This window comes from Sus scrofa, chromosome 8 (genome assembly GCF_054392235.1).
Source record: "Sus scrofa isolate SSC_HxYL_T2T_F1_AM1 chromosome 8, Sscrofa_HxYL_maternal_Yorkshire_Landrace_v2.0, whole genome shotgun sequence".
In the NCBI taxonomy this organism is placed as follows: Eukaryota; Metazoa; Chordata; class Mammalia; order Artiodactyla; family Suidae; genus Sus; species Sus scrofa.
In genome coordinates, this window is record NC_139390.1 from 72377012 (window position 1) to 72401720 (window position 24709).

Consider the following 24709-nt stretch of genomic DNA (forward strand, 5'->3'; position numbering starts at 1 on the left):
TCAGGAAGTTCCCTTCTCTAAGGCTCTCCTTCAGACTCTCTTTTCTAGCCTTCTGTTCTCCTCAGAATTTTGAGCCCTTTGGCCTCTTTATCTCTAGTGAGCCCAGAGAGATGCACTTGCCTTCGAAAGGCCCAAGTCCTTCACAGATCTTTTTTCAGAGTGGAGCAGCTACAGTAAAAATGAGTCCTTTTTAACTTTATTGTTTCCCCAGCTCTATTGAGGTCTAATTGACAAATAGAAATTATATATATTTAAGGTGTACAATGAGATGTACATTGTGAAGTGATTCCCACAATCACGTTAATATACACCTCCATGGGAGTTCCCATCATGGCGCAGCGGAAATGAATCCAACTAGGAGCCGTGATGTTGAGGGTTTGATCCCTGGCCTCACTCAGTGGGTTAAGGATCTGGCATTGCTGTGAGCTGTGGTGTAGGTTGCAGACGTGGCTCAGATCCTGCATCTCTGTGACTGTGGTGTAGGCCGGCAGCTGTAGCTCTGATTGGACCCCTAACCTGGGAACCCCCATGTGGCAAGGATGTGGAAAAAGAAAATACACATCCATCACTTCACAGAGTTATAGTTACCTTTTTTATTTTATTATTATTATTATTATTATCATCATCAGTGTGGTGGGAACTCTGAAGATCTCATCTCCAAACAAGTCTCCAGCACATATACGATACAGTACTATTAACTATAGTTATTATGCTGTACTTTAGATCCTAGAACTTAGGCATCTTGTAAGTGAAAGTTTATAGCTGTCCTAGTATTGAATTCTGTTATCATGGTAAACCTCTTGATGTGTTATTTGATAAAGATGCCTCAGCCTTACCAGGCATGGGTGAAGATGAGAAAGTATACAGTGTCTGGAGCAGCAAATCAGGTCCGACCACATTAGCCCACACAGTGCTTTACAGAGGCCCTCGGGCAGGCAGTGAATAGAAGGGAGGCCGGGATGTGAGGCAAGCTAGGCTTTGTGTATCTGAGGTCCAGGTAAGCATTTTAATTAAAGGATACAGTGTCCTAGCTCCTGCTCTCCTCTCACCTACACACACTTGGTTAAAAATAGAAACTGTTCTTAAGTCTGCACCTAGCTCTTCAGAATGAGCAGAACGAGGCCCCTAGTAGAGAAAGCCAGGAGGCAAAGACCATAGGAGGCTCAGTTTCTTTACTGCTTTGAGCAACTATTTTAAACACAACTGCATGATGCAGTGATGAGTTCTATTTAAAAATCTGCTTAGAGAGTTCCTGTTGTGGCTTAATGGGTTCCAAACCTGACTAGTATCCATGAAGATGCGGGTTTGATCCCCGGCCTTGCTCAGTAGTTAAAAAACCCCAGATGCCCCTCAAATCTGGCAGCTGCCGCTCTGATTCAACCCCTAGCTGAGAACTTCCAGGTGTGGCCCTAGAAAGAAAAAAAGGTGCATAAAATTCTTCAGGTGTAATTTTTAAAAATGAAATATTTCAAAGACATAAAGACAGTAATGTAATCCTCATGTGTTCACTAGAGTTAGTCTTTGCCATGTCTTTCAGGTCTGCCTTGCCTTGTGTTTGTTTTATTTTGTTTTTCATTTGTTTCTTCTTTCCTTGCTTTTTTCTTTTTTTTTTTTCTTTCTGGGCTTTGGTTTTAGTCTCTGTTTAAGTAGGTTCCAATTAGAGTTTACTTTGGGCTGAAGTCCTTTTTCTTATGGTGTGGCTTGCTGGTGTCTTCCTGGATATCTGGAGTATCATGAGGTACGAATGAAATCTTCCCCAGAAGAACTAGATCTCTAAAGTTCCCTCCCACTGCTCCTCCTCCAGCTTTTCCTCCTCCAGGAGCTCCATTCTGATAGTAACCTCACAGAAACTGAAAGCTGGTATCAGTCCTTTCATGATTCTCTCTCCACATATATATCTGGGCACTTTCTTGCACCTAAATTATTAATTTCAGTTCACAATTCATTACCAATTTAAAAGGAACATCCTCCCTTTAGAAGCTGTACTGTGTTTTTAAAATGATATTTTGGAGTTCTCGTCGTGGTGCAGTGGTTAACGAATCCGATGAGGAACCATGAGGTTGTGGGTTTGGTCCCTGCCCTTGCTCAGTGGGTTAAGGATCTGGCGTTGCCGTGAGCTGTGGTGTAGGTTGCCGACGCGGCTCGGATCCAGTGTTGCTGTGGCTCTGGCGTAGGCTGGTGGCTGCAGCTCCAATTCGACCCCTAGCCTGGGAACCTCCATATGCCGCGGAAGCGGCCCAAGAAATAGCAAAAAAAAAAAAAAAAAAAAAGATATTTTGATGATCCTTGAGGTCTAAAGAGAATTTTTGGCTGTATGTTTCTATTTTATTCATCTTTGATGAGGAAATCCTATGCATCTGTAGATGGCTAATCTAAAAATCAATTTAGAGTCATCTGGTGCAACATAGTCTGGTGAAGTTCACCAACAATTGATAAAACAAATCATCTTCCCTGAACTGTAGAAACAATAAAAGTAACAGTAGCTCCAGCTCATTGAACTTTTAACTGCCCTTTTCTAACCATTTTAAACATTATAGCAACTCTTTGAAAATGACTTCTAAGTTTTCATTCATAAAGGCACTAAAGATTAGAGGTTAATTTCTCTAAGATCTCCTGCTAGTGAATGGCAGAGCCAGAACCTGTACCAGCTCATTATGACTGCAAAACCTGTGCTTTTAATAACTGCACAATACTTTACTTGAATGGACCAGTGTTCCACAGATCTAGAGTTCAATTCGTTAAACCCCCTATAACTTTTCCTTGGTATTAACCTTACTGAAATAAAACCAGCATATTTAAACAGTTACGCTTTTCTTCTCATATAACTCTATTTTAGTAGCAAGTATTTAAAAATAGAATTCTCCCATCCAAGTACTAACCAGGCCCGAACCTGCTTAGCTTCTGAGATCAGAGAAGATTGGGCGTGTTCAGGGTGGTATGGCTATAGACTACATACAGAATTCTAATTGCCTTAAAGATTATTTTCAGTTACTTCGTGTTAGGGAAAATGACATTTTGACATTTCAGTTTATTGCAGGTTTCTCTTGCTCTGACTTACTTTAAAATTATTGAAGAAAATCTCAATTATTAAAAAAATTAGAGAGTATGTTTTTCCATGAATGCATCACCTGTCTTCAGTTCATGAGTAGATTTGTTTCATACATGATACCACCCCAATCCTGCTGCCCTATGCAAGTTTATTTTGAAACATGTCCCAGATACCATGCCTTTTCATCTGTAGATATTTTAGTGTATATTGAAATTATAAGAATTCTTTTTTAAACACAACTTAACTAAAAATATTAATAGCAGTTCCTTCAAAATCATCATTCATGTAGTATTGCTAAGTGTGCTGATACAGATGCACATGTGTATGTTTGTGTGTGTGCAAGTATATCCATGTATTCAAATCAGGATCTAAATAAGGTCCATGGCAATAGTTTCAGAGGGCTGCTGTAATAAAGTACCAGAAAGATGGTGGTTTAAAACAACAAAATTTATTGTCTCCAAGTTCTGGAGGCTCGAAGTCTGAACTCAGGATGCTTCTGGGCTGTATTCCTCTGGAAACCTGTACCAGAGACTCTTCATTTGCCTTTCCTAGCTTCTGGTTTTTGCCTGTAACCCTTGGAGTTCCTTAGCTGCATCCCTCCATTTGTCCCATTTGTTCCATGGCCAAATCTTCCATGAGCTTCTGTCTCTGTGTCTCTTCTCTTCTTTTAAGGATACTGGTCATATGGGATTAAGGGCCCACACTTCTCCACTCTAAACTGATCTTAATTAGTTACATATGAAATAAGCCTGTATCTAAATAAGGTTGCATTCGGAGTTCCCGTCATGGCTCAGTGGTTACCAAGCCCAACTAGGGTCCATGAGGATGCCAGTTTGATCCCTGGCCTCGCTAAGTGGGTTAAGGATCCGGCAGCTGCAGGTTTGATTTGACCCCAAGCCTGGGAACCTCCATATGCTGTGGGTGTGGCCCTAAAAAGCAAAAAATAAGTAAATTCTGAGGTACTGCAGGTTAGGTCTTCAACATATTATTTTTGGGAACACCATTCAACTCATAACATCCGTGTGCCATGATTGGTTTTAATCACTATGTTCAATCATTAATATTTTTAATATCTCATAAATTTAATGTATAGATTACATCTCTGTTTTCTTTCCTCCTTCACTGCAACTTATTTTTGAAGACAGCTGCTTGTTAGTCCTATAGTTTCCTATTGTTTGGACTTTGCTGATGGCATTTATGTGGGATTGCTCAACATCGTCCCTTGTGCTCCGCCTGTGGCCTAGAGCATGATTTCTCAGCACAACAGCATTGGCATCTGGGTCTGATAGTTCTCTGTTACAGTTAGGGGTGAGGGTGGGAGGCTTTCCTTGTCCTTTTAGGTTGTTTAACACCATCCCTGGCCTCTACCCACTCTATTCTAGGAGCACACTCTTCCTTGGAGTAACTACAAATTTCTCAAACATTGCCAGATGTTCCTAGGGGCAGAATAACTCCCTGATTGAGAAGCCTTGACAGAAGTCTTTAGAAGATTCAGGTTTAATTTTTTTGGCAATATTACTTCATTCATAATGAAACGTAAGATGGTGTACTTCCCCTAGGAGGCATGTAACATCTGATGGCTTTTCTGCTAATACAGATTAGCAGCCATTAATAACCATTGTGTTGATCTGCATGTTTTGTTAATGGTTATAAAATGATGATGTCTTACTTCTATCATTGCTTCACCCTGGCCCCATATTAGCTGGAATACTTCCCTAAAGAGAAACTTTCCTTCATCAATTACTTGCTTGGTAACTGTGAGATACAGTCCTATTTGGAAAGGCAGGATACATGATTTCTCTTTGCTTATTAGTTTTCAAAATAATGAACAGGTTCCCTAGCATCACTCAAATGGGATTGGTGCATTTTTTGAAATATTGTGAATTTAAAGATTTAACCATATTTGATATGTTTCACTCCAATGTAATTTTATCTTTATAGTTACACAAAATGTCTCATATTTCGATAGGACCCTAGCATTCTCTGATTGCTGCTTTCAGCTTTGTAATATGACAAGATGTTCTAGGCTCATATTGTATATTCCCTTTATTAATACTCCCTAAGACTCAGGACTGCGTCTCCTCTACTTCTCACTCTACATAACTTTCCTGGTGCAATAGAATCCAACCACCATTTTTTTTTTTTTCTGAATCTACACACTTGATTATATATATATATATATATATATATATATATATATATATATATATTTACGCACACACTTTAATATTGGTCAAGGATAAGGCAATTGAGAGAGATGGTGGAGGAAATGTCATATTGGAAAGTGTATGCTCTGATTAAAGGCATTAAGCTTTAATAAAAGCACACAAACCTTTTTTTTTTTTTTTTTTTTTGTCTTTTTGCTTTTCTAGGGCTGCTCCCGTGGCATATGGAAGTTCCCAGGCTAGGCGTCCAATCGGAGCTGCGGCCACTGTTGAACCTACACCAGAGCCACAGCAACGCAGGATCCAAGCCGAGTCTGTAGTCTACCCCACAGCTCATGGCAACGCTGGATCCTTAACCCACTGAGCAAGGGCAGGGACTGAACCTGCAACCTCATGGTTCCTATTCAGATTTGTTAACCACTGTGCCACGACAGGAACTCCACACAAACACTTCTGATTCAAGGAAAGTCTTAGCGAAGCAGGCACCCATTTGCAACCTGTGCTATATGTCCTAGCCCTGACCTGATTTTATATTGAATATTTTGAAAAATATATTTCAGAGACTCCAGATTTTGTTGTCTTTCTCTGAGGAGTGCTGATCTCCTTGAACTTGCACATTTTACAGGTGTGGGTCTGTAGAAAGCCTGCGCTGTTTTCCATTCCCACCCTCCAGCGGCCTCAACTTTGCAATTCTGTCTCCCTGCAGATCTTGTACCACAGATGTTTTAGGCTGGATCCTGACCTGGCCCTTACTCAGATTCGACTTGTTCCTCAAACATTACCTCACCACTTCCTCTTGCACTCGCACTCGCTGGCTGGTGGCAACTCACTGGTGCTCTCCTTAGATCCTTGACCACGCCCAGGCCTCTTTCTCCCTCAGAGCCTTTGATCGTGCTGTTGTCAGCCTGGATGACTCAGTCTCAACTTCACCTCCTCAGAGATGATTTAGTTTTTCTATGCAAAAAGCCTCCACCTGTTCCTCCCACCTTGCCCTATTAGCCTCTTATTTCTTTCATAGAATTCATCATAACTTTTAATTGGTTTACTTATGCTTTGTCTCCCTCACTAGAGCACAAACTTGAACTACCTGAAGAGAGAAACTGGGATCAATACCATATATGTTTTTTAACCTTGGCACCTATTACAACATTTGGGGCAAAATTTATTAAGTATTAGTTGACTGAAATAATGAGTAGAACACATATAGTGCTTTTCTTTTCTTTCTTTTTTCTTTTTTGTCTTTTTAGGGCCACACCTGTGGCATATGGAAATTCCCAGGCTAGGGGATCCAAGCTGTGTCTGTGACCCACACCACAGCTCACTGCAATGCTGGATCCATAACCCACATATCGAGGCCAGGGATTGAACCTGTGTATTCATGGATAGTAGTCAGATTTGTTTCTGCTGAGCTCCAGTCTAATGCTTTTCTTGATTCAGCTTCTTCTCACATAACCATTGAGTATGAACCTGAATTGAACCATGGGCAGTGCGGCCACCTAGGACTTTTTTTACATGAAAACCATTCTTTTGCCCACCACCCTTCCCCCTTCTACCTAGGCTAAGAGGCTTTTAGAGCTCAACTAGGCTTTATTTTCCCTTCTACAGAAAGCTTTCCTTTACTCTGTATTCCTCACTGGTCTGAGTAGCATGCACCTAAGGGTTCCAATAACTTCTCAGCTTACTCTACATAAGGCAGTGTCATGAAGTGGGCGGTGGCTGCCTCCAAATTGCCTGGATTAGAGCTATGCTCCTTACTACCACTTATCATTTGGGTACTTTAATTTCATATTACTTTACTTTCCTTATCAGTAATATAGAGCTAGGAATATACTAGCTAAAAAAAATGGCAGTTTTGGAAGATGAAGTCAGATCATATAGGTCATGTGCTCAGACCTGTCACAGAGTAAGAACACACATTTTTTAGCTATTATTTTTACACACTAATTGCCTGTTATCTTGTCTCTGCCCTATACATATCGAAAATTCCTTAAAGGCAAAAATATTGTTCTATTCACTCTTGATTCCCAAACATCCAATACATAGGAGGATTTTAGATTTACTGAATTGATTTCCTTTCTCCCTTCAAAACCCTCCAAATGACTCCAAATAACTGTTTATTCATCTCTGTTTATGTTTTCACGCTGCTTAATTCATCCAGTTGCCTTCAGTTTGGTTTCTATGTTAAAAGGGCAATCAAGGACCAAGACATTGTAGACTACTTGTCTTTCTCTAAACTTATCATTAGTGTGTGTGCATATATATATATATATATATAATAACAAAATTACTTTTTTTTCCTTCAAATTTTCTTTTCCTTGTAAAACTCGGTTATGGAGCAGTGAAGCAAAACTACATTTTTTATTCCTTTGGACAATGAACTTTAAGCAAGTTTCCTCTTAGATCTTTTTGTATTTTTGCCTTTTCTAGGGCTGCTCCTGTGGCATATGGAGGTTCCCAGGCTAGGGGTCTAATCGGAGCTGTAGCCATTGGCCTTTGCCAGAGCCACAGCAACGTGGGATCTGAGCCGCGTCTGCGACCTACACCACAGCTCACAGCAACGCTGGATCGTTAACCCACTGAGCAAGGGCAGGGATCGAACCCACAACCTCATGGTTCCTAGTTAGATTCGTTAACCACTGCGCCACGAGGGGAACTCCTTTCCTCTCAGATCTTTACATATCATCTAAAGTAATTTTTGGTCCCTTCCCTAGTTTTAATATCTGAATAGTATGTTTATATCAACTCTTTCCCAGGACCTTGATAAACGTTTAAATCAAATTTATTGTGTGAATTTACAAAGCTATATTAAAATACAATGTAATTCCTTTCCCCAATTAAAAACAAAACTGGTAGGGTTTTGTGACAAGTGAACTGGTTGCACCCTGCGCCGCGTCTGGAGCACCAAATAAGAAAGTACATCTGGTACCCGGAGCATAAAGTAGTGGCTGCAAAAGGACCCGCCCAGACTTGTCCTAAATAGGTCTCCGATTTCCAGAACTGAATCAGCTGTCAGCCAAAGCAATAGGAAGCATCTTTGGATAGACGTTTCGGGTGAGAAAACTAAGCCACTTGGGAGCAAGCAGCGCAGCTTGGGCGCCGAAAAACTAAGTAGGGAGACTTCACCGCTGGAAACAAAACTCTTTGCAGGGACTTCCGCCCTACAGGGGGCGGGGCGACGTGATGACGTTAGTCACGTTCCCTTCCCGCCCCTCTCCGCACTGTGACGTTCCCAGGGAGGAAAGAAGCGTAAACAGCGCAGGGCATTTCGGGAGCGGGATTGTTTCACGCAGGAAGCAGGCTCCATTTTAGCGCCGCCCGCCATCGCCGTCTGTTTCCCTTCCCTCCCCCTGACCCCTCCCGTCCCCAAGCCCCAACGGGAATCCTGGGCCTAGGATCCGAGACGCCGGAGTGAAAGGAGAGAAGGGGGAAAGGAAGAAAGGGAAGAAGCGGGGAGAAAAGGCGAGTCGGGAAGGGTAGAGTGGTGGAGACTAAGGTGCGAAGCGTGCAGCCCAGCGGACGGACTGACGGACGCGCCTGTGCATCTGCTGCCGCGGCTGCGGCGCCCGCGCGAGTCGCGTCGAAGCGGCGGCGGTGGCGGCTGCGGCGGTGGCAGCAGCGGAAACAAGAGGGGAGCAATGGCGGCCGACAGCCGAGAGGAGAAAGGTTAGTGCAGAGCAAGGTGACGAGCGGAGGCGGGGCTCGGGAGTAGGTCGACGGAGCCGGGGTCGTCGTTGTGGGTTGGGGGTGGGGAGGTTAGCTTGCCCCGCGCGGGGCCGGTCTCCCCTTCGAGACGTTTGGACTCATTGGAAAAGACCAGGCCTGCCCTTTCCCCTTTCGTCCTCAATCTCCATATGACCTAACACTTCATCTAGCCATGGGTTTTTCTTTGATCCTAATTCTCTTCTTTACTTAACGTTTGTCTGTTCTGGGCGCGGCTGAGACTAGGCCTGTTCTGAGTTTCAGGCCCTTAGGTTTATTTCCTGGTAGTATTATGCGGATGTAATGCGTATTTTCAGAACAGCCTTTTTTGTTAGGCTAAATTTCGAAAACCCTTAGTGCTACAATTAAAGATGGTAGTTTAGTAAGCAAGCATCTTTAAGAAGTGGTATAGGTTAGGTTATTAATCTCGAGAAATGTCTACCAATAAATTAACTTCTGCCCGTTCTTGTTAACTAGGCAAAATGGCAAGAATGGCCTCTTTGGTTCCTCAAATGCTTATTTTGGAAAACATGTTTGGAAAGATGATTATGTGACTTAGGCCAAGCCAAGCCAAGCCAAGCCAAAAAAAAAAAATCCTAGCCACTGTTCTGATAGACACATGTTGTGCGTACCCCCAGAGGTACAATCAGAAACAAATGGATGTAATTCATAGAGAGTCGGAGGGATACAATTACTTTAAAATATGGGAAGAACTGATGTTGCCAGAATGGAATGTCATGTCTTTTGAAATACCGACTTCCCAGGCCCTAGAAATGTTAAAAGTAGATCCCCATCAATACATGGCTGAAAGGTGGTTTAGACTGGATCCTGCAAGGTTTTTAACAACCCTGTGGTGGTAGTTTTGGAAAGGTAATAGTTGATAAAAATATGGCCAGCTGCTGTCCTGTATTTCACAGATATACTCTTTTGTGTTGATAATTAATTTTAGGTGGTGATTTGTTGAAAGGGCTAGAGTAACATTAAATTGGACTTAAGAAGAGTCTCCAGTGAACTGCTCCAGGATTGGAACAAGCTCGGGAAATGGAGTGGACAGGAATGTATTTAAGATACTGCTCCTGTCTGAAGGCAGCACAATGATTAGGTTATAATAGTTTAATTTTCTTTCCTTAAACGAATCCTAGAGATACTCCCTCCCCCTTTGATAAATCCAGAAGGAATATGAAAATAGGATTGCATGGTGTTAGTGGAAAAAAAAGAAAGTGCTTTTAATTAGTGAAGTAGTGTTAAATAGATGACTTAATGTGAATTCAGTCAACACTGTATTGTGTTAGAGTGTAACAGATTGTGAGTTGTGTGTTTGGGAGTGGGTGATGGTGTTTGTGGGTGAGATGAACTAGATAGAAAATGAATAAAGCTCAGTGTTTCTCAAGAATTAATTATCTGTTAACCATGAACATAGTTGTGAGTCAGTTGTAGGGTAGACACGGTAATGTACAAGGAAGAAGAAAAGTAGGTGATGTTTTTAAAAATTTGTTTTAGGAGTTCCCTGGTGGCTCAATGGGTTAGAGATCCGTTGTGGTTACTGCTGTGGAGGATTTGATTCCTAGCCCTGGAGCTGCCACATGCCATGGGCGTGGCCAAAAAAAAATGAAATAAATAAAAAATAAAAATTTTGTTCTAGAAATGGATTTAGTGATGAAAATGTAGTCTATGTATGTAAACGTTGTAACTACTTTTGGTAAATAGTAATGCCATTATTAGCAATCCTTAGGATAAATTGTTCAATCTTTGAAAGACCTCACATTTATGTAGTTTTTAAAAAACTTAATTTCCATAATTCAGCCTTTTTATTTCAAAAGTTATGATATAATTGCTTATCTTAATAGTTTAAGATTGTCTCCAGTTTACTGGAAAAGCCAGCAGATGCAATCTTACTGTAATTGCTTATTTAATTTTGGAATGGAAAGGTTTCTAGAATAAACCAGTTTGCAAATGAGACAGGCCTAGGGTATCTCACTTACCTGATATTTGTGAAACAGCTGGAATAATAGCTGGAATTAGAGTTAGTACTCGACTCTTTATTCCCATGTTGAACAGCAAAAGTGGAAAGCTAAATACTTATTGTCAACAGTTATTTTATATAAAACATTAGGTAATTATAAAAATAAGCCCTGTAAGAATTTTGGACATGTCACAAAACTTAGATTCCCTTCTTAAAAGCGTCCATAAATGGTATAAGATCTTGATATGAAATGAGTTTAAGTTGCAGAAGTTTGCTATAAATCACAGAACAGTTAAAAAAACTTTCAGTTACAAAATCCTTGGATTATTGGGCATTAGCTGTGTAATAAGCAGATGTTATCATCTATAAATGCTCATGTAATACCCATACTTAGAAGCTGAAACCTATAGCTGGAGAAATTGCCAGCTCCCTCTGATTCCCTTGGTGAGTCTTTGTCCAAAAAATGGATTTGGAAGATGTTGAAATGTTAGTGGTGTTAACTAATATTAAATACCATTTTTCTTTGAGGAGGAAAATACATGTTTTCTATTATAAACACCTTTATACATTTTATTTCTTAAGCTCTAATAAAGTTCTCGCTGAAGAACAGTTATACAAGTTTAATATACCTAAAATGTGGATAATAAGTTACCACTTTGAAGAGTAATATGTTTTCTGCATTACCAGACTGGAAGCTCCTTAAGGGCAGGAGTGTGTCTAGTTTACCAGGTTCTTGGTGTACAATGATTGTGTCTTGGTGCCTTGAGTAAATGATTTAGAAGGTTGTAAATCATTAACTCAAGGTTGGACTTCATTAATAACTGATTGGTTATGTGATATTTGCTATTGATGTCCAAAACTAAGAATTTCTTTTTTTTTAAATTTAGCAATATTTATTTATTTATTTTGATAGTAGGAAAATGTAACATACTTTTCTCAGTAATTGACAGAACAAGCAAACAAAAAAAGTATAAACACGGAGAAGGACTGAAAACTAGGATTGACAAATTTGATCTAATTGGAAATTATAGAACGTTGTACTCAACATTTCAGAATACACATTCTTATACATATTCTTTTCTCATACAGTGGAACATTTACCAAAATAGAATATTTTCTAGACCATAAGGTGAGTCTTAACAAATTTCAAAGGAATGAAATAATACCAAGAATGTTTTCTGACTTCAGTGGGATTAAGCTAAAATCAATGATAGAAAACTTCCAAATGTGTTAAAATTAAGCAGTACATTTCTGAATAACCTGTGGGTCAAAGTAGAAAAAATACATCTCACAAACCATATCATTGAACAAGAGAAGCTGGACACAAGAGTACCTTCCATACTGACTAGCTTCAATTATTTAAGGTTCCCTAACATCTCTAGTGATAATGGGCAGAATAATTTTCTGCTACCTTTTCCTGGAGGATTATCTGGAGGGAGGCATCTAGGAAGATGGTGACAGTCTAGATGATGTTCTTTGTGTGTTTCATGGGTGTATCACTTTGTAACATATCGCTGAGCTTACACTTAAAACATGTACATCTTATTATTTGTAGTTCAATATGAATGTTTGCCAAAAGGAAGCAATTCACTTTTAAGGGAACTTCTCTTTAACCTATCTTCATTTCTACCCATTCCCTACCATGGTTTCAGTTATTTCCTCTATACCATATCCTGTAATTCTGCTTCTAACGTGAGTACCAGTCCTGAATATCAAAACTAAGAATTTCTCAGTTTAATATATTTACACACATTCAGGCAAGTGCATATAAGTAGGTACACATGATTATATATACACATACGTATGTATATACATACTGTTGCCCTCATTATAGTAAGTTCTTAGGGTTAGATTGATTTGGTCCACTTAGGTTAGGCCTTTATAAAGCATAAAGTATATATTTGATATTGTAGTATATTGTTTCACCCATAATGGAAGTAGGATAAAAAATTAGAAATGCTCTCCTTAGACTTGAATTTTTGGAAGACAGGAAATTGGGATGGGATGGGAAGGGAAATGCAAGTCTTTGCACTTAATTTAGAGGAATGACAGTTTTGAGTGACAGAAAAGTAACTAAGAGACTGGTCTAATGTGAAGTGCAACTGAAAGGGGGGTGCCAGGAAATCTTGCTGTATTGCCAAATCCCACTAAGACTGTTAAATGAATTAAATTAAAAAGTATAAATTACTTTGGTGCCCTGTGTTGGAAAACAAAATGCGTAGTATATTTAAACACCTAGTTTTTGTTTTGTTTTGTTTTTTCTTTTAAATATTTCAGGTCTTGACCTGATGCTGGATCCTGAAATAAATAGTACTTTGTATCTTCTGACCCAGAAGCTTCTAGGGTTAAAAAAATGAACTGTGTCTCAGATAAAGGTTAATTTTCTACACTGATATCCCTGGAGTAAAGGTTTGTGGCCTTCCTGGGCCAGGAATTTCAACATTAAAGTGTAATTCTGGGATATGGAAAGAAAGATCACTAAATTTGGATTCAGAGCTCTGAGATTTTAGTCACATTACTTTAATTCTTTAGGCTTCATTTTGGAATACTTGTTCAGTGCATAACCTTCTAAAGGTTAAACTATTTTGAAGCCAGTTAGATTTTAACATTCCCATGTTTATCTTACTCAAACAAAAATGCCCCAGTCAAGCAACACAAGACTTGTTAATTTTAGCATAGTTTTGAAAAGCTCTAAAAACTTTATTTTTAATTTCCTTGTTTTGCTTCCTGTGCCCATGGATCTGTACCTTTATCCCAAAACTCAGTTTGCTAACAATAAATAGTTTGTGACAATGACTAAGATTGTGCTCACTTCATCAGTGATGAAGTCCATAAACATAATTATATATTGTGAATGAAAAATATTCGCAGATGATTGCATTTTCATGGGGGAATCAAACTAGCAGCAGTCTGCTTTGTTGTTTTTAATTGAGGTAGCATTTAAAAGACAATTCCAAATAAAAATCTGAATTTGAGAATCTTTTTGAAAATTCATTAGATCTGACATGATCCTAGCATTCTGTCAAGGCATTTAATCCCCTGGAGTTGAGAAGCCTTGTCCCCCTTAGTATTTCTACTCTTTCACAAAGTGTGGTATGTATTAAAACTGGAGTTTGGTATCCTGTGCCTCCATGTCTTGTACTGAACCTTAAATTTATTTGCAGTTATTTAACATCAGTGTTGTTCAGCAGTTGCAGGTTTATATGCATTCTAGAGTTAGGCAGATCAAGTACTCGTTCAATACAGTGAGTAATGGTGAGTATTAGGTTATAAAGAATAAGAGTAAGCATGGTCTATGTTCAGGCAATGTTAGTAAGTACACTGATAAATGGGGCATAAACCCAGATTATCTCATGCAAAACGTTGACATAAATTACCTGCTTTTTGTCTTAAGACCTTTAGGACTGCTCCAGCTGATGGTTTGCAAATGAGAGTTTGGGTCTGTAATGATCAAATAGTCTTTTTTTTTTTTTTTTTTTTTTTTAATGTAGGGTCTGGATTATTATGTTAAATCCTTGAAGTTTTCAAAAACAAAGCATCCAGGAGCTAGATTCATCCTTCAGGCTGTTAGTATATAACTTTGGATGGATTTGAATTTTAGCTGTAAATGGAAATATTGTTTTGTTTTCTTGTGTTGCATTTGAGCTAACTTGTTGCATTGATAAAGTGAAAAAATTCGTTTGTTGTGGCATCTAAGATAACATTTTTCTGGGTTTTAAAAGGATTTTAAAAGACTGTATAGTTCTTTATATAGACTGTGAAGTTATTTGACTCAGAAATACTGCATTCAGCTTATTTTTGTAGTTAGTACATGAAATGTGTTCATAGAATTCTTCTGAATCTGGCGTTTGCTAACCTTTGCTCATTTTATCGATAGTGTTCTTAAGGTGCTGCTGTCAGACTGCTGTGCAGAAACTGGATATATACATATTGCTATACAGAATAATAATATTAAATTTTAGGGTAAAGAGAGTGATTTAAGACAGTAGTTTACTAAGAAAATCACGCTAAAGATCCAATGGATGTTACTCTCTTAAACAGATGATTATTTCTTTCCAAAAAGGCTATGCCATTGATGATTGTCTTTAATAGTGGTAGTTTCTGAGACTACTAAAATAATCCTTCCTTTATAACTAATTCATTCTAAATGGAAAAAATGAATTAAACTCCATACAAAGTATATTTTTTCTATAAAACCTATGAATGAGGTTGTCGGAGGAAGCAGCTTGTTAGCTTTATCACCCAATACTATGAAATTTCGTGCACAGCGTGCACAGCCTCATAATGAGATCTCAGTTCCCAGTCTAGGAATTGAACCCTGGCTGCAATGGTGGAAGTGCCAAGTCCTAACCGCTAGACCACCAGGGAACTCCCCAAACTCTTACCTCTACATTTTGGTTTTTAAGAACACATTTTACATTTATAATTAAAATCCTTAAGTTTAAAGAAAACGAAGCAGGTGATGGTAGTTTTGAAAACATCGACATTTCTCCCAACAGTAAGTGAAGTCCATGGTTTGGCTCCTCTCTGAACTTGAGTAGACTTTTAGTGATTGTCTCTGAATAAAATACTGTGGTGGTATTGCTGAGCTTCTGCCTGGCCCTGTGTATGTTGGGCTGAGTATCTGTAGAACCTTAAATCACCATGTAAGAGGTCTGTCTGCCTTGAAGCTCTCATGAATCCCTGTAGAAAGGACTGTCCTAAGGAGTGCCCCAGCTGTCTTGAGTCTTTCTGACCAAGGCATACAAGCCTTCAGATGATTCTAGCTAGTGCTTGCTGTAGCCCCATGAGACACCCTAGTTGAACCTCAGAACCATAAGCAATAATAATAAATGATTGTATTAAGTCACCAAGTTTTGGTGTAGCATATATTTATAGCAGTAGATATTCGGAACATTTGTATATTTGTCTTATTGAGAAAAGAGGGTTTTGTTTTATGTTCTGGACCAGATTTTGTGTATCACGTAGCCTAGTCATTAATAAAAGGTTTGTGGCAGACAGGGTTTGTTAGAATCTGATAGTGATTGGGAAAGCTTATAGATTGAAAAGCTCATCAGGAAGGTCAATTAACTGCCTTCCTGTTCCTTCCCCAAACACTGATCTTTTTAATCAAAATGCCTCTTATCAGAGACTAAGAAACAAGATCTCAGACTAGGACTTTGCCTAGGATACCTACCTCTTAATGATGACCTGCGTTTTCTTCCAAATACTAATCTCTTTCTCTTGCGTATAATACCTCACCAAATGTATGAGTAGTTTCAGTGGTGGAGAGGAGTAATTTAAAACATGATCTTTTATATATCAGGGTTGGCAAGTATTTTGTGAAGGGTCAGATAGAAAATAATATTTTAGACTTCGTGGGCCACATAAGGTGTTTGTCAAATATTCTTTCCTTTTTTTTTAAAAAAAATGCAACCTTTAAAATGCAGAAACCATTCATTCTTAATTTGCCAAAAATAGGCCATGGGCTGAGTTTGTCCTGCAGGTCTTAGTTTGCCAATATTGTGATAAAACCACTGTTAGGTTATTGATGTCATGGATTAGAATATGGGTAAAAAATTGTAGCTCATTGAGTGGGGCTATTATGGTTGGTCTTAAGTAATTAAGGTGCTCTAGTTGTGTTAAGACAGTTTTCTGGTGCGCTTATGTGAGATTAATCTCAAGCATGGCACCTTTCAGGGACACTTTGCAATCTTGTTTTCTTATACTTTGTTTCAAGGCGGTTTTAATGTTCCCCATCAAATTTAACCCTAGATTTAGAAAGCCTGAACTCTGGACAGGTGAATTTGCTCAACTTGAACTTCTGAGCCTTTATTTCTTTATCTGCAAAGAGTTGGATATAAGACATACTTTGTGTGTGTCATATATGATATGTATGAAAGTGATAAAATGTTAGAAAGGTAAGCATTGGTTAATATTTTAAAAATGTGTAGGTGTTTTCTAAAACTGCAACCAATCTTTGAATTGGACTAATTATTTGTTAAAGCCATTTAAGACAATAATACCTTTTTTTTAGGGGAAACCGTGGTTTAAACATGTCTGGAATATAAATTGATTTAATTAGCCTGCATAGTCCTTTCATTTTATATTAGATTAGCATGTATAAAAGTGTGTCATTTCATGTGAATGCTCAAACTTTTGGGTGTATATTTCTAATTAAGAACTATTGATTTCATGAAAAGATGTGTGTAGCACTGTATTTACTTAATTGCCTATTTTGCTGTGATTTTTTTTTTCTTTTGGTTCTGCAAATGTATTTGATTTTTCGAGGTTATTGGACCCACCTTTTTACTGACTAGAAAGCTTTCATCCATGAATCATTAAATAGCTGAGAAACTTGGATTTTAAAAAAATCAAATGATATTTTTTAATTTATTTAAATATAACATCCAGAAATGCCACTGTGCCGGATCTTGAGGGAATTTCCTCAGTGAAAACATGAACCCAGAGGATAAGAGAAGCCTTTATTTGTTGACAAATCTTGATTTTCAATAACATTTTAAAAAATAAGTAAAAATAAGTAAAAAATAAGTAAAAATGAAAACAGTCTGTATAGTATATATTCATTTTAGAAAAATAGAAAAGTACAGCAGAGCATTCTTGCTGCCCAGAGAAATCAGGTTACTGTGCTATTCCACATGTATGTAATTTTCAGATGTTCTGAAGTGGCAGCTGTGACTCCCAAGTCCCAAGGAAGGTGCACTGTTAGCTTTTCTTTATCCTGTGTGGGAACCTTGCTTTCTTATTCTGCCTACATTGTCTGTTTTAATTCTCGTCAGTCACAGATTTCTCTCATCTTTGGGGAAATTTGAATCCCATCTAACCTATAACCCCTGCTATACTTTGAGTGAGTTTTGCTTTGGGGCTCGAGCCATATGTAAAATTGTCTGGTCTCATCGGTACCTCTCTCTGGGTACATTTGGAAACGTACTTTTGATTCCAGGATGTTTAGTGTTTGAAACATTTACCATTAGCTAGTGCCTTATTTAAAAACAAACACAACACAACAGTTTAAAGTAGTAAATACACATTAGTATGTATTTCTGAAATTTCTTTTGTCTTCTTGATAGGGGGTGGGGAAGGGGATGGGGTGATAAAACTGGGTTCTAAGTTTTCATGAACATTGAATATATAAATTATAGTTAATAGTTCCCTTATTTGAACAAATTGTACATTTATAGTCCATACCAGCAGCTTCAAATGTTTTTGATTGTGTAGTCCAGCTGTAATTTTCTTCTTTTAACTTAACTTTGGCATTGTTTCAAACAGGATAGCTGTAAGAATAGCACAAAGAATTCTTTTGCTTTTCAACTACATTCCACAAATGTTAACATTTTACTACATTTGTCTTTCCAATTCTCTCTTTCTCCCTCTTTCTATATATTCTCTGTCTCAGTATATGTATGTGGATATATGCAGGTAGACATGTTTTTTTTTCCTAAGCCATTTTGTCATTTGTGTACATGTTGCTTCTTTGCCCCTAAATACTATTAACATATTTCCTAAAAAGTAGGATGCTCTTTTTCTTAACTATAGTACTGCCAGAGTCAGGAAATTAACATTGCTACTCGTAATCTATAGACCTAATTTAGATTTCACTAGTTTTTCCACTTACGTCCCAGATGTTGTACTATATTTAGTTATTTTTATTTTTATTTATTTTTTTTGTCTTTTTGGGGCCACACCCACAGCATATGGAAGTTCCCAGGCTAGGGGTCGAATCAGAGCTGTAGCTGCTGGCCTACACCACAGCCACCCCAGATATGAGCCGCACCTGCAGCCTACACCACAGCTCCATGGCAATGCCGGATCCTTGACTCACCAAGAGAGGTCAGGGATCATACCTGTGTCCTCATGGATGCTAGTCAGGTTGGTTAGCCTGAGCCACAATGGGAACTCCCTGTATTTAGTTATCTCCTTTAATTTGAAGTTATTTCCTTAGTGTTTGTATTTCATAACATTGGCATTTTTTGGATGCCCCTTAATTTGGGTTTGTTTCCTTATGTATAGGTTCAGATTTTGCAGTTTGCATAGGCATATCATGGAATTGCTCTATTCATAGTGTATCACATAGGGGGTCCATGATGTTGATTTGACCCGTTAGTGGAGAGTTAACTTGATTACTTGGTTAAGCTGGAGTCTGCCATATTTCTCCACTATAAAATGGTAACCAATAAGTATTTTTCCCAGAGTTCACAATCTTTGATGAATGTATGTTTATTTAAAAGTTATGCACGTGTCTTTTTAGCTAACTTATTGTGCACATTCTAAAGCAGTTACAAAAATTAGAAATTAAAGGATGAGATAAAAATACAGAAGTTCTCACTTTTTTTTTTTTTTTTGTACCCCAGTGTATCCTTTTATACCCTGTGGGGAATATACTTCTGGTTTATAGATTAGAGCTCTGTATCATATCCTTTACCTTGTATGATTTTATAGGAATTATTCTTGTCTTGATCCTGAAATAAAAGCTCCTTGAAGGTTATGGTCTCATATTTCTGTAGTTTTTTTTGTTTTTTTTTTTTTGTCTTTTTTTTTTTTTTTTTGTCTTTTGTTGTTGTTGTTGTTGCTATCTCTTGGGCCGCTCCCGCGGCATATGGAGGTTCCCAGGCTAGGGGTGGAATCGGAGCTGTAGCCACCGGCCTACGCCAGAGCCACAGCAACGTGGGATCCGAGCCGCGTCTGCAACCTACACCACAGCTCACGGCAACGCCGGATCGTTAACCCACTGAGCAAGGGCAGGGACCGAACCCGTGACCTCATGGTTCCTAGTCGGATTCGTTAACCACTGCGCCACGACGGGAACTCCCATATTTCTGTAGTTTTGACATAGTAAATACTCAAAAATAAATGCTTGACAATAATGGTTTTTCCCTATTACTTTTAATTTTCTTGCTTTCAGATGGAGAACTTAATGTTCTAGATGATATTTTGACTGAAGTACCGGAACAGGATGATGAACTATATAATCCAGAGAGTGAACAAGATAAAAATGAGAAAAAGGGTATGTAAGATTTATTTTTGTTAAAAATAGCAGTGTAAATAGCAGTTTAATTTCTTAGAGTCTTTGCTTTTGTACTTATTCTTTATGGCGCTTAACACCAAAAGCACAATCATAACAAACGGTACCCAATTCCGTATAAAAGTAATATATTTTTTTTAAAGTTTTGAAATGTCTCAAATAAATGATTTTATTCCAGTGCTTGAAAGCTGTATTTTCTTTATGATTAACTTTGGAGTAAAAATACTTCAGAGGACATTTTAAAGAAATGAGACTTTTTTCCTCCGATAGATTTACCTGTTAAACTTTGTTGAAATAAGTCAAATACTCAAACTCTTTTATATATTTTTTTTAAATTTTATTCTTAAGGATCAAAAAGAAAAAGTGACCGAATGGAGTCTACTGACACAAAGCGACAGAAGCCTTCTGTTCATTCAAGACAGTTGATTTCTAAGCCACTGAGCTCATCAGTTAGCAATAACAAAAGAATGGCTAGTACAAAAGGAAAGTCAGTCACAGAGTATAAAAATGAGGAGTATCAAAGATCTGAAAGAAACAAGCGTATAGAAGCTGATCGGAAGATTCGTCTGTCAAGCAGTGCCTCCAGAGAACCTTATAAGAGTCAACCTGAAAAAACTTGTCTGCGGAAAAGGGATTCTGAAAGGAGGGTCAAATCCCCTACACCAGATGGTTCTGAGGTAGTAAATACTATTACAGATATAAGACAGAAAGCAATTCTTTTTTGAGGCTAGAACTATTTATTCACTCTGACCTTGTCTGTTATATGACTGCTGATTCCCTTTTTCTTTAAACATCAGAGAATTGGGCTTGAAGTGGATAGACGTGCAAGCAGATCCAGCCAGTCTTCTAAGGAAGAAGTGAACTCTGAAGAATATGGCTCTGATCATGAGACTGGCAGCAGTGGTTCTTCTGATGAGCAAGGCAACAACACGGAGAATGAGGAGGAAGGGGTAGAAGATGTGGAGGAAGATGAAGAGGTAGAAGAAGATGCAGAAGAAGATGAAGAGGTGGATGAAGATGGAGAGGAGGAGGAGGAGGAAGAGGAGGAGGAGGAGGAGGAAGAGGAGGAGGAGGAGGAGGAGGAGGAGGAAGAAGAAGAATATGAACAGGATGAGAGAGACCAGAAGGAAGAGGGAAATGATTATGATACTCGAAGTGAGGCTAGCGACTCTGATTCTGAGTCTGTTTCCTTCACGGATGGGTCTGTCAGATCTGGTTCAGGCACAGATGGATCAGGTACTGACTTTTATGTGTAAAGGTTTGTCTTTTTTTTTTTCCGATTGACTTAACTTTTTTTCTTGAACATGCTTAAATTGAATTATAAAATTTTTGAGGCAGTGGGGGAATGTTAATAAGACTGCCCTATGATTTTTTTTTTTTTTTGACATGGTATGCTTTTGAGTATTATAAATGCATTTGAATAAGGTTTACATAGCTTAGTAAAAGTGTTTCCCAGCTACAAATTGTATTATAAATGTATGTTAGTCTAATTATTTCTCTTTAAGGAAATGTATTTGAGGTTTTAATGTTATTCTTAGATTTCCATACTAAACAACAGCTTATTTGAACACTGATGTACTTGAAGTATATTCATGTGGAACCTGTCTTCTAGGCGTTAACAATATTTTCATGTTAAATGCCTCTAGATTTCCATCGTGTGGCAACAAAAATCAAAACAACTTACTTTCAGAGTTTCTTGTGGCACAGTAAATTCAGGATCCAGCATTGAACTGCGGCGCATGGGTTCAATCCCTGGCCTGGGAACGTCCACATGTGGCCAAAACAAACAAAAACAACTTATTTTTATCTTGGGAGCATAGCTTTTCTTTCAGTTCTATACCCGTGGGTTGACTGACTGGATCGGGGTCTCTAGAGGGCTGGGTGTGAAGGTACAAGATGAAAAATAAGAGCATAAAATTCTTGGAGGGGCTGGGTAGGAGCCATCTTGGGTCATTCTTTCAGTACTACATGCCCTGCCACTTTATTTCTATCTGCCCCTGAGACTTTTTGTTTTCTTTTTGTCTTTTTAGGGCTGCACTTGCAGCACATGGAGGTTCCCAGGCTAAGGGTCTAATCAGAGCTGTAGCTGCTGGCCTACACCACAGCAACAGCAACGCCAGGTCGAAGCTGAGTTTGCCACCTACGCAGCTCCTGGCAACACTGGATCCTTAACCCACTGAGCAAGGCCAGGGATCGAACCTGCAACCTCATGGTTCCTCGGATTCATTTCTCCTGCACCATGGCGGGAACTCCTGCCCCTGAGATTTAAATGTAGAAATGCTGAGTAGTTACAGTTAACTAGGTGGAGGAGCCCTCTTTTGGGGAGAAATTCAGATGGCTAGAGCAAGGAGAGACCCCAGGCCACTATGTGATTATACTCTCATGGCTGTCTAATGAAAGATGCAGCCAGAGGAGTTCTCATCGAGGCTTAGTGGTTAGCTAACCCGGCTAGTATCCATGAGGACACAGGTTCGATCGCTGGCCTTGCCCAGTGGGTTAAGTATCCAGCGTTGCCATAAGCTGTGGTGTAGATTCCAGATGTGGCTCAGATCTAGTGTGGCTGTGGCTGTGGTGTAGGCCTGCAGCTGCAGCTTCAGTTCGACCCCTAGCCTGGGAACCTCCATATGCCACAGGGCAGCCCTAAAAAGACCAAAAAAAAAAAAAAAAAAATGCAACCTGTTATGCTACATAGGCCAAGTGTACTAAACATTGAAATAAAGATCCTGTTCTTGATAGTTAGAATTTCGTTATTACAGAGTTTTACCGTTTTAGTCGTGCACTGTCTGAAATAATCTGTATTTTTAATAAGCTCCTAGATGCTGAAACTTATCAAGTTACTTTGTTTTTGTGGATAAGACATTTCAGCTTGAATGGTAGCCAATAGTTTTATAAAACCTGAATTTTTAAACTGTTAAGAGATTTATAGTTTTAAAAGAGATACCTGGAACACTTTCTTCCCTTATTAAAGAAAAATTTGTGGCTTTTCCTTAAAAGAGCTCTTATGTGGAACACGTATGTATGTATGTATGTATGTATTTATTTTTGCATTTTAGGGCTGTACCCATGGCACATGGAAGTTCCCAGGCTAGGGGTTGAATCCGAGCTGTAGCTGCTGCCCTGCACCACAGCCACAGTTATGTGGGATCCAAGCTGCATCTGCGACCTACGCTATAGCTCACGACCTACACTATAGCTCACGGAAACACCCGATCCTTAACTCACTGAGCAAGGCCAGGATCAAACCCGCGTCCTCATGGATACTAGTTGGATTCGTTTTCACTGCACCACAACGGGAACTCCCTGGAACATGTTTTAGAAACTGTATTTAGTATATAGGACATTACTATTTTTTTAAATCATGGATTAGTTTCTTTATAATAGTGTATGAAAGGAAAATGGGGTGGATCTGGAACTCCTTCATTAAGAGATCTCAGTTTTTAAATACAGAAGATCATGATTTATTTTCTTATAGATTTTCTAGATTTCGGTTTATTTTACCTCAGAATTTTAGTAACTTCCTTACAAAAGTGACAAACTTTGGTGGTGGTTACAGGTTTATTTGATAAATGATTTTCTTGTTTTTTTGACTGGAGAATAATAGAGGAGATTATAAACTTAAGAGCAATGGAAGTTATTTATACAAAAGAAAAAATCCTTTGGGATTTTTCATATGATGCTCTGTTTGACATTACATAAAAATAGTTGGGCAAGATCTGCTTCTGTTATTTTTCCTGCATCATCTTAGAGATCCTTTTAGTAGTTAAAACCATGAAGTATTATTTTTAAATAACAATAAGAGATGCATTATCCTTTATCAGTTTATAATGCTTAGATTCCTAACTATTCAAATAGGAAAAATTGAAAAATAATTTTAAAAATTTTTTAAGTTTTATTTTTCTGATCTCTTTCATGTGCTTGTCATACTGATTCAGTGAATTTAGTTCCTTTTGTGTACCAGACACTATATAAGAATGTGGTTCAGTAACAGACATGGATAAGAAAGAAATTTGTGATTTGACAAAACCTCCAGTTGTTTTATCTGTTTTTTATACTAAAAGGCTTCAGTCTGTTCTCTTGAAGTCTTACAGTTTGCCCTGAGGGAAAGGATTTTAAAACTTGAAAGTTAGGTATCATTATTCAAAGCCAACAAGCCTGGAAACAAATGCTTTTCTCTACAGCTAGTTATTTGAATATCATTATGCCTCCAAGGTTACTAACTTTAAGTGGGCTTGGCTTTGTAATTGTGCCAGTATTTATACAGAAAGATAAATAGGCTGCTTTGCCCTTCCTTCTTACCCTAAGTTAGGAAAGGCAGCATCATTTACCAGTTTATTGTTAAGATCTATTTGGAGAAGCAATTAGTAGTAAATTACAAAGGAAAAAAAACCTTAAAAGGAACTTATGTCTTTGGAGTTTTCCATCTTTAACCTAGTAGACCTAGAATCCCCTTTCAAAAATAGTAGTAAAGGAGTTCCTGTCGTGGCGCCAAGGTTAACGAATCCAACTAGGAACCATGAGGTTGCGGGTTTGATTCCTGGCCTTGCTCAATGGGTTAAGGATCTGGCATTGCGGTGAGTTGTGGTGTGGGTCACAGACGCGGCTTGGATCCTGCGTTGCTGTGGCTCTGGTGTAGGCCGTTGGCTACAGCTCTGCTTAGACCCCTAGCCTGGGAACCTCCATATGCCGTGGGACTGGCCCAAGAAAAGGCAAAAAGACAAAAAAAAAAAAAAAAAAAAGTAGTAAAATATCTTTTCTGTTCTTTTAATAAGAATAGAGCTCATTGCTTGTACTTGAAAGTTAGAAACTAGGTC

General features: G+C 38.5%; 1 protein-coding gene across 8 annotated transcripts in view; it reads left to right on the forward strand.

Moving 5' to 3' along the window:
• The window catches only part of YTHDC1 (YTH N6-methyladenosine RNA binding protein C1), a 58680-nt gene that overhangs the window by 14029 nt on the left and 19942 nt on the right, over positions 1 to 24709 (forward strand). For 4 of the 8 annotated variants that reach the window (XM_021101399.2, XM_021101400.2, XM_021101401.2 and 1 more), the window contains exons 1-4: positions 8477 to 8877; positions 19779 to 19880; positions 20247 to 20575; positions 20696 to 21134. In XM_021101399.2, the coding sequence (XP_020957058.1) occupies positions 8850 to 8877; positions 19779 to 19880; positions 20247 to 20575; positions 20696 to 21134 (898 nt within the window). In that variant the 5' untranslated portion in view covers positions 8477 to 8849. Of the gene's footprint in view, positions 1 to 8476; positions 8878 to 19778; positions 19881 to 20246; positions 20576 to 20695; positions 21135 to 24709 lie in introns of those variants that run through there. The other 4 variants (XM_084972412.1, XM_084972413.1, XM_084972414.1 and 1 more) reach the window with 1 other exon arrangement.